We start from the raw sequence: 12,527 nt of genomic DNA, 5'->3' as shown, positions 1-12,527 counted from the left end.
CCTTCTGCCCTTTAAGAAAAGCTAGCTTGTTGAGGACTGATAATGTTAGTCAGGTGGGATTTTAATCTATTTGCAATCAATTTGGTAACCACTTTATAGATGGTATTGCATAATCCAATGGGTCGAATTTTTTTTAGGTTGTTAGCATTAGGTATTTTTGGTATGAGACAGAGGTAGGTATCATTGATTTCGTTTAGGAAAGTGGCTGATTCAAATGCCTTTAGACAAAGATTGGATATAAAGGGTTTAATAATGTCCCAGTATTTCTGGAAGAAAAAGGGGTGTAAACCATCTGGGCCGGAAGATCTAAAAGGTTTGAATGAAAAAATTGCATCTCTTATTTCATGAGAGGATATGGATTTGTCAAGAGATGAAAATCAATACATTTGTGACTAGGTGGGTCAGATTTGATAGAGCTCCAGTTTGAGGTATCATGACTTGTGGTAAACACTTGTTGAAAATATGAGTAAGTATGATCCATAATTTTTGATGGATCATCAATCCACTTTCCATCTAAATCCTTAAAGGAGATAATTTTATTAGTTTTTCTTTTATTGGTAGCAGTTAGGTGGAAAATTTTTGAGTTAGAGTCACCCTCGTTTAGCCATTGAACTCTAGCTCTAAGTTTCCAATAATCTTCCTCCATCCTAATGCAATTATTAAAATCTTTTTTGAGAGAGTCCTCCAGCTCATGTAGGAAGTGACTATAACCATAAACATTAGATTTTTGATTTCCATTTAGCCTAGCTAGTAACCTTTTCTTCTTTTTGAATATATCTTCAAAAGTGTCATTCTTCCAAATAGAGATCATATCTTTAAAAATATTGGAAGCGGTTGTAAAATCATTATTCAACCAACTGTTATTGACTATAGTACTAAACTTCGGGTGTCCACACCAAAAGGATTCTAATCTAAAGGGTTTAGGAAATACATTTTTCACTTTTGTAATTAATTCTAGGAGAATAAGGTTATGATCCGAGTATGTTTTAGGAAGGTGAATAACAGAGGCTTTAGGAAATATATTAACCCAGGAATCATTTGAAAAGATCTTGTCAAGCCTTTCCATGATAAGATCAGATCTATATTTCCTATTGTTTGATCATGTGTATTTACAGCCTTTAAAACCTAAGTCCATTAGATTACAATAATTAATTTTAGCCAAAAGTTTAGCTACCCGTCTCTTGTTAATAGGGTTACTTCCAAATTTTTCGTTGGCTTTCCAAACGTCATTAAAGTCTCCTCCTAAATGCCATGCTCCTTTATAGTTATCAAATATGTTAGTAATATTATCCCACATTTGATTCCTATATGTTATGTTAGTACTAGCATATATAGAAGAAAAGAGCCAAGGGTGACGAATAAGGGGTACCTCAATTAAGGCATGGATTTCATTGTTCCTCCTTACAAAATTGTTGACATTCACCAAGCTCGTATCACATAAGACATCCATACCACCAGATTGTCCCTCCTCTGGGACCTCGATCATATCCGTAAAACCAAAGTCGTTCATTAGATTGCCATGGCTAGTCATTCTAGTCTCCAATAAAGTGACCATGCATGGATGGTGAGTATCAATCATGTCGTGAAAATTTCTCCTAAAATCTTTATTGTTCCCTCCCCTAATATTCCAGAATATAATATTTTTAGCTTGATTCATTGATTGGGTGTGAGATTAGTTGAGACCATTCACTTGACTTCCTAGGAAAAAAATTGGATTCCTCCTTAGACTGGGTACTAGGATCATTGCTAGTTTCCCCACTGTTGGGTCCTGGGGTGGACGGATGTCCATTGTTCACTTGAAGAGTGAATTTTGGCAAGCTATAATATGCTTCTTCTCCCGCATATCCTCGAATAGAAATATTTTGATTTCGTTTAGGTTTGAGGATTCCACCATTGATTTCCCTATTAGGTTGATGTTCCTCCATTGGATTTCCCACCTCCTGGGGTACCGAAGCTTGAGGTTCCTGATGGCCCATATTTTCTACGTTTACTGGAATATGGGCTTGCATGGGTTTTGGTACCCATGGCATCAGTATTGGATTGATAGCAGTTATCTCCTGGGGAGGGAAGAAAGGGAGATCCAACCGCATGTTTTGAGGTAAGTATAGATTTTGGTGCTTGGACTAAGTTGTTGTTCATCCCCAGAGCTAGTGGTTGCATTATATTATTTACCCAAATATGATTCATATAGTTGCTCATTGCTAGATGGAGCCCCTCGGATACTAGCTGGGCTAGGAATTGAGGATTTTGGATTAGGATTATGGTCACTTGGCCATTGATATTGAGCTGACGAGAGAAAGCTCTCCCCATTAGACCCAGCTCTATCCAAGAAGTTGGATGATGGTCATGGGGTAATGGAGGTTGAGTATAGATTACTGGAAGATTTGGTTGTTGTGGAGGAAATGGGGGAAGGTTGTTCATCGTTAGTGATCGATGGTTTCTCAGAATTCAGATCAATCTGAACCTCCTCCAGGGATTGAGAGGGATTCTTGGCATTTTGGGAGGGATGAGGGTAGTGTTTTAATGTGTTAGGGATTGGAGAAGTAGGTATGATTGCACCTATTTGCATGCTATCTGAGAGGGTTAGCGTGCATGTCTTATTAGGGGATTTTGCACGTCGCCCATGTCCAGTGACATTTGTAAGGAGGTTTCATTTTGAGTGGTCGGGTAAGCCATAGCATGCAAATTTATTTTGGTAATTGATTGGTTGTTTGTGTTAATATGAGTATTAGGGTCATTATTAGATCTAATAGAATAGTTGGCACTAGCATTAGTGTTTTCAAGGGGGTTAATTAATTTTTGGACGTTTGTGGTTACAATTTTGTCTTCTAGTGGGATTAGAGGTGCATGAACAAAATTTATTTTTTGTGACCGGTTCATGCATACTTGATTAGTGGTATTATGAGTATTGTTGTTAGTAGTTTTTTCAAAAATTATTTGTTGGCTATCCAAGTGGATATTTGAAAAACGGTTTTGTGTTTCAATGTGATTTTCATCACTATAGTTCATAGAAGAATTTTGTGCAAGATTAATAGGGGAAGTATTGATTTTCCCAGTACTAGTGTCCTTTGGAATGTATTTAAATTTTTTAGCATCAATGTACTTACTTGTGGCCGTGTTAAATAATTTGACATCAATACGTGAACTTAGCTTTTGCTACCTGGCTGTTGTCCTGTTAGTGTGGGCATTATACTTTGTTTTTTGTTTCTTGTGAATGGCACTGTATGCCAACCATCTTCTTGAGCTGGTGACATGCTTTTATTGTTATCTTTAGGAAAATCCATATAACTGGCAGATGGTTGAATATCACCATCAATTTTGTATTAGCACATTTTGGTTGCATGACCCAATCTACCACATTGTTTGCATAAGTATTGGTCTGCTTCGTAATGAATTTGTTGTTTGTGTATTCCAATATAAATAAACTTCACAATCGGTTCCTCCATTGGAAGTTCTATGCATAATCTGGTATATCTTCCCCGTAAAGAAAATGATGTGCATGCATCCACTTTTAGTAATCTTTCTACGGCTCCTCCAATTTTTTGAAGTATTAAATCATCATAAAATTCAGTAGGGAGCTAAGGGAGTCTTATCCATACTGCTGTGAAATTTTGCACAGCCTCCATTGCAACAAAGTTTGGTTGCCACCTTTGTACTGAAAGAAAGTTTCCATAGATAAAGTATGGTCCCTTTTCGAGAATTTGGTTCATACTTTCTTCTTTTTGTAATTTAACGGTAAAGTAGTCATTTCCAAGATATATAAGAGGAAAATTTTCGTTTATTCTCCATAGATCTTGAATTTTTTGTTTCAACAATTGATGAAGAATTCTTTTTCCTTGGTGAGAATCTTCATGGGTGGTATATTCTCTGCCTGTCTTCCAAGGATATATGGATAGTAATGGGGTATTTGCCGCTATCGTTCATGGGTAGGGAATTCATATCACAGTCTTGAATATCCATATCCATACGCAGGGTAGGAGATGGTGAGGGGTCTGTGGTAATAATAATTGCATTATCTTGTTTCAAGAGTTTATCCCATTTTTATTTTGAAAGCAACACAATTGACTTCAACTACCTACTTGATTTGTCTTCATCACATTTGATAACGATGATGATGTTTCTTCTGTTCAGAAAAGCCGAAAGCATTGACTTGGGACCCGACTCACACCGCACTTTGAATCTCCTCTTTTCATTCTCCTTTTGTGCTTTAATCCACTCACATATTCTGCGTGATTCTTCACTGGTATAGATATTCTCCTGCTTCTGGTTCTTTATTCATACAAGTAAAAATTGCTCCTTTTCTATTATCAAGCAGTATCTAATTGCTTTTCTTGTTTATCTTCTCAAGTTGAGTCTTTTTTATTCACGAGCAAATTGCCATTTACGTCCATCTTTACTTGTGAGCAAATTGCCTAATTTTCTACATATTTTCAACAGCATACACCTACTAAGATCGTGCTAGCATTGCCGTTACGGGTTGCAAAAATTCTAAAAAAGATAGGGTAAGATCTGTATTAGCAGATCCTGTTGCACTTGCTTCTGAAACAATTTGTAAGTTTCTGACTTCTCTTAGAATAAAATTTTCATGCAATGAGAGTTTGCTTCCAAGTGATAGCATTGTGTCCATTTCTTGTTTTTCTTCTCTCCTTCAATGAATTAGCTAGTATAATAATCCGAAAACATTTACCTTTTCAGTCACTGTCAGTGAAGTAGAAGCTTTACTGAATCTATACAAGAAATTGAGCTGCTCTATCACTAACGATGGGCTGATCCAGAAGGTATCTCATCTGAATACGAATGTCCATCAGAAAGCTAATCTATTTAATCTTTATTTGTCGTCCCTGTCTTTAGACAAGAGGGGTTGCTCTGATGGTAAGCAACTTCCACTTCCAACCAAGAGGTTGTGAGTTCGAGTCTCCCCAAGAACAAGGTGAGAAGTTCTTGGAGGGAAGGATGCCGGGTTTCTATTTGGAAACAGCCTCTCTACCTCAGGGTAGGGGTAAGGTCTGCGTACACACTACCCTCCCCAGACCTCACTAAATGGGATTATATTGGGTTGTTGTTGTTGCCGTCCAATTTCTTAATAGCAGCTGTGACTGATTTTTCCTTTGTCGCCTTATTATAGGAAGAACTCTTGCTGGCACTTTTCAACAACTATAAGAAGAAAAACCTTTTTGCAGACAGGGTATGTTCTTTTACCAACTTCCGAACCCCCGGAGGAAGGAAGAATGGATATACTTAGGTTCATGGTCAGGGGCGGAGCTAGTGTCCAAATGGAATTATACTAGGTTGTTATTGTTGTTGTCGTTCCTGTCTTCTGTCCTTAGATTTTCAAGCTAATTTCTTAATAGCAGTTGTGACTGATTTTTCCTTTGTCGCCTTATTATAGGAAGAACTCTTGCTGGCACTTTTCAAGAACTATAGTGTGTGGGTTACGAATTCGGCCGAGCCCAATAACTTTGGTTTAAATCCTGTATTTGTCTTAAGAAATCTATTGGATATGTACAAAATTATTAGCTTTGAACCCAACAACTTAGAAGGACTAGAATCTCGAAACTATAAGGTTCAAATCCTAGCTCCGCCTATGTTCGTGGCAGGTCTAAAAGGGTGTGCACATGTCTGAGAGTTCTGCGTTCTTTATTCTGGAGTGTGTTTCTTGATTATTTAGTCGTTTCAGCACTCCCGAACCAGCAAGACTAATGTCTACTTATACCTTTGAGAGGTCCACTTATACTATTGATAAAGTCTCTTAATTAATAAGGCCCCGGTTGTTATATAAGATTCAATTCAATCTAACAAGTGGACTACCTTCGGCTACTACAAGATCTTTATAAACCAAAGAATGAGCCTACTTTACGCACTTCCGCACTAAGCAGGCAAGGCCTACTACACAAGCAAGAAGGCATCGCCTGTGGCTTCCAATCCAATGACAAGCAAAAGACGAAGAAGTAACTTACTATATTTGATGCCGAGCAGAATGGGCAAATTGACTTTGAAGAATTTGTACGAGCATTGAGCATTTTCCATCCAAGAACTCCTGAATCTGAGAAAATTACATGTGAGAAATGCACACCAGAAGTTAGAATCTTTAGGAATTCAAATTATTGTGTTTTGGATGCCTATATTCAGTAATTTCTTCTTGTTTAGAGCCTCCATTTCTTTTAATCTTCTGCCTATTCACAATGTTATAAATGTTGAAACTTTATGCTGCAGATGCATTTAAATTGTATGATCTTGGACAGGCTGGCTACATCGAGCGCGAGGAGGTAATTTGATATACTATTACATTTTCTTGCTTGATTATCTCCGCTTGGTCTATTCAAGTTTTTGCTGAAGCTCTTACCAAAGAAATGCAGAAGTCTTTCTCAGAGAATCGATTAGGCAATTTATAATGTTAAAGCATTTTACCATCAACCTATCAAATTACCAACTTGCTTAGCCATTCTAGCATATGTTTAAAGCATGATTGGCATTTTCAAACATCATATGGGCCTCGGTTGCAATATGGGCTAATTTTATGGATTTCAGGCATTTTGTGTGTGGGTGGGTGGGGTGGGTGGGTGGGGGGGGGGAGCGGGTAATGTTTATCATATTTGAAGGGGTTCTATGATTGTGTTAAAAAAATCATATGTGCCGAGCTTGTTACAGATGTAACTAATACGAGAACCAGTAAGAGACTTAGTGAAAATATCTGCTAGTTGATCATTCAACTTTACAAACTTTGTAACAATATCTCCTGAGAGTATCTATTCTCTGAAAAAGTGACAGTCGATCCCAATGTGTTTAGTTCTCTCATAGAATACCGGATTTGACGCAATATGAAGAGCAACTTGATTATCACACACTAGTTCCATCTTGCTAATTTCTCCGAACTTCAACTCCTTGAGCAACTGACTAGCTCACACATTGCCATAGTCATGGCCTGATATTCGGCTTCAGCACTAGATCGAGCAACTACATTATGTTTCTTGCTCTTTCAAGAGACCAAATTCGCTCCTACTAGAACACAATATCCAGACGTAGAACGTCTATCAAAAGGTGATCCTGCCCAGTCAGCATCTGTGTACCCAACAATCTGCTCGTGGACTCGATCCTCGAATAGTAACCCTTTGCGTGGAGCTGACTTTATATACCGAAGAATGCGAACAATTGCATCCCAGTGACTATCACAGGAAAAATCCATAAACTGACTTACAACACTCACCGAAAAAGAAATGTCAAGTCTAGTCACTGTGAGGTAATTCAATTTGCCAACCAACCTCCTATATCTCGTACGATCTCTAAGAGGCTTCCCCTGTCCAGGCAGAAGCTTAGCATTCAGATCCATAGGAGTGTCAACAGGTATACAGCCCAACATTCCAGTCTCCTCAAGAATGTCTAAGGCATACTTCCGTTGTGAAATAACAATACCTGAGCTAGACTGGGCGATCTCAATACCTAGAAAATACTTCAATCTACCAAGATCCTTAGTCTGGAAGTGCTGAAAGAGATGCTGCCTCAGATTAGTAATACCATTCTGATCATTGCCAGTAATAACAATATCAACAACATAAACCACCAGATAAATACACAGATTAGGAGCAGAATGCCGATAAAACACAGAGTGATCAGTTTCACTACGAGTCATGCCGAACTCCTAAATAACTGTGCTTAACTTACCAAACCAAGCTCGAGGGGACTGCTTCAAACCATATAGTGTCCTGCGCAATCGGCATACAAGACCACTAGACTCCCCCTGAGCAACAAAACCAGGTGGTTGCTCCATATAAACTTTTTTCTCAAGCTCACCGTGGAGAAGTATTCTTAATGTCTAACTGATAAAGAGGCCAATAACGTACAACAACCATGGACAAAAAGAGACGAACATATGTTACTTTAGCCACGGGAGAGAAAGTGTTACTAAAATCAAGCCCAAAAATATGAGTGTATCCTTTTGCAACAAGACGAGCCTTAAGACGATCAACCTGGCCCTCCGGGCCGACTTTGACCGCATAAACCCAATGACAACTAGCAGTACACTTACCTGAAGAAAGAGGAACAAGCTCCCAAGTGTCACTCGCATGTAAAGCATACATCTCCTCAATCATAGCTTGTCGTCATCCTGGATGAGATAGTGTCTCACCTGTAGACTTAGGATAGAAATAGTGGAGAAAGATGATATAAAAGCATAATGAGGTGATGACAGACGATGATAACTTAAATCGACATAATGTGGATTAGGATTAAATGTGGATCGTATACCTCTGCGGAGTGAAATTGGTTGACTAAGAGGAGACAAGTCCGCAGTAGGTGCAGAATCTGATGCAGGACGTGAATCACCTAGGTCTGATGTTGGACGTGGACGACGATGATAAGTCAAGAATGGTGGAGCTGCAGAAGGTTGAACTGGACTAGGTGGTGGAATTGGAGCTATAGGTGGTGGAGTTGCAACTGGAGCAGTGGGTGGTGGAGCTGGAGTTGTAGAGGAAGATGAATGGGAGATAGTGACTGAATCTCCAAAAGATGAAACTTGTAGCACCTCAGAAATATCTAAATGATTACCTGGACATGTGAAGTATGATTGCGTTTTGAAGAAGGTAACATCAGCAGACATAAGGTACCATTGGAGGTCAGGAGAATAGCATCGATACCCCTTTTGTATTCTCGAGTAACCCAGAAATACACACTTAAGAACACTAGGAGCTAACTTATCTTTTCCTGGAGTAAGGTTATGAACAAAACACGTGCTTCCAAAGACACGTGGTGGAATAGAGAACAAAAGTCAGTGGGGAAACATGACAGAGAATAGAACTAGATTCTAGATAGCTGAAAATGGCATACGATTAATAAGATAACAAGATGTAAAAATTGCACCCCCCCACAAAAACACAACGGAACATGAGATTGTATGAGAGGTACGAGTAGTTTCAATAAGATGTCTATTCTTTCTTTCAGCTACCCCATTTTGTTGAGATGTGTACGGACAAAATGTTTGATGAATAATCCCATGAGAGTTCATAAACTGTTGAAATGGGGAAGACAAATACTCTAGGGCATTATCACTACGAAATGTGCGGATAGAAACCCCAAATTGATTTTGAATTTCAGCGTGGAAGGTCTGGAAAATAGGAAACAACTCAGACCGATTTTTCATCAAAAATATCCAAGTGCACTTGGAATAATCATCAATGAAACTAACAAAGTAGCGGAATCCCAAGGTAGAATTGACCCGACTAGGACCCCAAACATATGAATGGACTAAAGTAAAAGTAAAAGGTGACTCTGCTCGATTATCAAGACACCGAGTGAAATGGGAGCGGGTATGCTTACTGAGCTTACATGACTCACACTCTAGAGTGGACAAGTGAGATAAACTAGGTACCATTTTCTGAAGTTTTGACAAACTGGGATGTCCGAACCATTTATGTAATAAATCTGGTGAATCGGTAACAAGACAAGTTATTGAAGGAAGACAAGTTGTGAGTCTATGTAATTGTAGGGATAAGGTAATAAAGTCCATCCGATTCACGCCCGGTACCAATGATTCGTCCCGTACTGCTTTCCTGTATAAAAACAAGGTCATCAAGAAATAAAACAGCGCATTAAGTGATTTGGCTAAGCAATTAACGACTATGAGATTAAAAGGACTATTGGGTGTATAAATGACTGAATCTAAAGGTAAGGAAGGAAGTGGGCTTGCTTGACTTATTGCAGTTGCCATGTTTTGATACCCATTGGCCATTGTGATTGTTGGAAGAGATTGAGAATACGAAATACTAGTGAAAAGAGATTTGTTACCAGAAATATGATCAAATGCACCTAAATCAATGACCCAAGACTCAGAAGTTGAAGATTAGGAGACACGAGTCACGCTACTATCTGTTTGAACAACGGAAGCTATCCCTGAAGATGTCTGTTTACATGTTTTGTACTGAAGAAACTCAATATAATCTGGTAAAGAAACCATCTGGATTGGATTCAATGCATTAGATCCAACAGATTGTGAGTTAAAAACTTCTTATACGAATGCCATTATAATATTGTGCCGGAAAAAGTAGAAATTTTCTGGGAATCACTGTTCACGTCAGAAAAATAAAAAGGTTGTCGAAATTTGATGAAACTTAAATGACAAGACTCCAAATAACCTCCTGAATAATTGTCCAAAAGAAGTTTGTCGGAAAAATCACTGTAGCTGCTGGAAAGTCCATGTAGTTGCCGAAAAAAATCTCAAAGTGATTGGAATAAAAAGAAAAAGGCATGAGTAGGCTCGGAATAGCCACGCGAACAGGCTGTCTGAAAGAAAAAATTTGAAATCTGGTCGGGAAAAGGCCACACGTGCCGGCGCGTGGGGAAGAACTAGCCGGAAAATCTGACTTCTGATGCGTGAGGGGTGTGTGAGAGGTCGGTTGCCGGAGATCTTTGGTGGGGTTTGGTTGCAGAAGCCTTGGGGACCCTGTGGTGGTGTTGGTTTTTGTACAACACCAACGAAAAGTGATTTTGTTACGGACAGCCTCTTAAGTCGCCAGAAAATTGCACGGAGACGAGGTCTTTCTTCCCGGAAGTCGCTGGAATGATGCACAAAGATAAGTTTCTCACTAATGCTCTAATATCATGTGAGAATGCACGAGAGAAAAATATTATTATTGATTAAGGTGTTGTGCAACCCTATTTATATACAGTGATTACATAATAATAGGTATCTACTTCCCGATGTGGGACACTAAACATGACTAACTACTTAACACAATGTACTCATAGCATACTTATTGGTTCCAAGTATGTATGTCTTATAGCTTGTGTTGTTCTATATTTTGCTTATAATCTTATGTAGTTTGTGCTAAGATTTATTTTTCTTTTGCTAATAAAGCAGTTGAAGGAGATGGTCTTGGCTCTTCTAGAAGAATCGGATCTTCACGATGATGTTGCTGAAGCCATTGTCGACAAGGTCAGGATTTCTATTCTGTTTGCTGTACCTTTAAGTCTCGTTTTATGCACTAAATCAATAATCCATCGTGCAAACATTTAAAGAAACAGATACAAAAGGTGATGGCAGGATCGTCAAAGAGGAGTGGAGAGAATATGCTGATAGAAATCCAACGTTGTTAAGAAACATGACTCTTCCGTATTTAGTGTAAGTTTTCAACATCTACTATAAAACAAGATCCTTTGCATATAATTTCTGGATTCATGAAACATTAGTAGGATTAAATGCTTCTCTCCTTTGCTTTAATTACACTTACGCGTCCTGGAACTGAAGCTGCTGGTCTCAAAGTTTCAGCTTCGAAAATTGATATGCTATGCAGTGGCAAAGCTAGAAATTTTTTAAGGGTATTCAATTTGAAAGAAGTGAAAAGAAATTCTCGACAAAGGGTGTTCAATATGTGTTATATACCTGTAAAATGTAATATTTTACCTATATATACACTGTAATTTTTCGACGAAGGGTGGTTAGTTGACCACCCTTATGACCATGTGACTTCGCCACTGATACGATGCTAGATATCAAGGATTAAAATCGTTATACACACATACACACACTAATATTATGCATATATTCATGCATCTGTTTAAGCTTCCACCGGATGTGTTGTATGCTTTGTATTGAAATTACTGGTTTCACCAATGATGAAGTGAGATCTTTCTTTTCTTCACATAGATACATAGGAAGAGTATACACTAGATTTCTTTTATTACTGTTTGCCAAATTTTATTCAGACTCATAAAATGTACTTTTCTGAACCAAGATACACTTTGACCATGGTTTGTGTTGCAATGGGCATGAGTTTGTCCAAACACTTGAAAACTCCTTCATATCTTAACTATTTCTTTACATGCTTTTTCAGGGATGTAAATTTAGCATTTCCAAGCTTTGTCTTGGGCACAGGATCAGAAGACTCAGAATTTACAGACTAATTGATTTGATAAGCGCCAGAATATATCTCCCAGTCCCGTGTAAATGGTTCATTAGTACAGAAGAAAACATGAAAGGGAGTCTTGGCGTAACTCGTAAAGTTGCTGCCATGTGATCAGGAGGTCACGGGTTCGGCAATCGGAACGTACTGAGTTTAGCCCCATGCGCACGGCACCTTGCGGCGCTACTTGCACGAGGCCTCGCCGTTCCATTGCCAAAAGCCATCAGCCGCCACGAGCGATGTCGCCTCCCGATGTTGCCCGCAACAACCGATGACAATCGGCATGTACTTAGCTTAGCGGTATGTGCACGGCACCTTGCGGCACTACTTACACGAGGCCTCGCCGTTCCGTTGCTAAAAGCCATCAGCCACCACGGGGCTGCGTACAATAGACTCTTGTGGTCCGACCTTCCTCGGATCTCGCGCATAGCGGATTTAGTGCACCAGACTACTCTTTTTAGTATAGAAGAAATCATTTGCTCTGATGTGTTTGCATTGCTATGTATTAACATATCATTTGTCAAATCATATATCTAAAATGGTGGCAAGGCGCTTTTAACGATCAAAACTTTGTTAATTATCATGTTGACATTTATTAAATTTAAATCAGTGACTTGATTCGCTTCAAAATAAATA

At 38.7% G+C, this 12,527-nt stretch overlaps 1 protein-coding gene across 1 annotated transcript; it reads left to right on the top strand.

Annotated features, from left to right (window-relative positions):
• Window positions 1–2,433: 2,433 nt before the first annotated feature.
• Window positions 2,434–12,018, top strand: LOC107828721 (calcineurin B-like protein 4). Its single transcript, XM_075224586.1, has 8 exons — window positions 2,434–2,512; window positions 4,696–4,778; window positions 5,126–5,185; window positions 5,962–6,058; window positions 6,214–6,266; window positions 10,850–10,924; window positions 11,014–11,110; window positions 11,823–12,018. The coding sequence occupies exons 1-7, from the start codon at window positions 2,434–2,436 to the stop codon at window positions 11,083–11,085; spliced, it is 519 nt and encodes a 172-aa protein (XP_075080687.1). The 3' UTR covers window positions 11,086–11,110; window positions 11,823–12,018.
• Window positions 12,019–12,527: the final 509 nt, after the last annotated feature.

This window comes from Nicotiana tabacum, chromosome 11 (assembly GCF_000715075.1).
Source record: "Nicotiana tabacum cultivar K326 chromosome 11, ASM71507v2, whole genome shotgun sequence".
Taxonomy (NCBI): Eukaryota; Viridiplantae; Streptophyta; class Magnoliopsida; order Solanales; family Solanaceae; genus Nicotiana; species Nicotiana tabacum.
The sequence above is the reverse complement of the archived record's forward strand: the minus strand, read 5'-3'. Positions and strand labels throughout refer to the sequence as shown.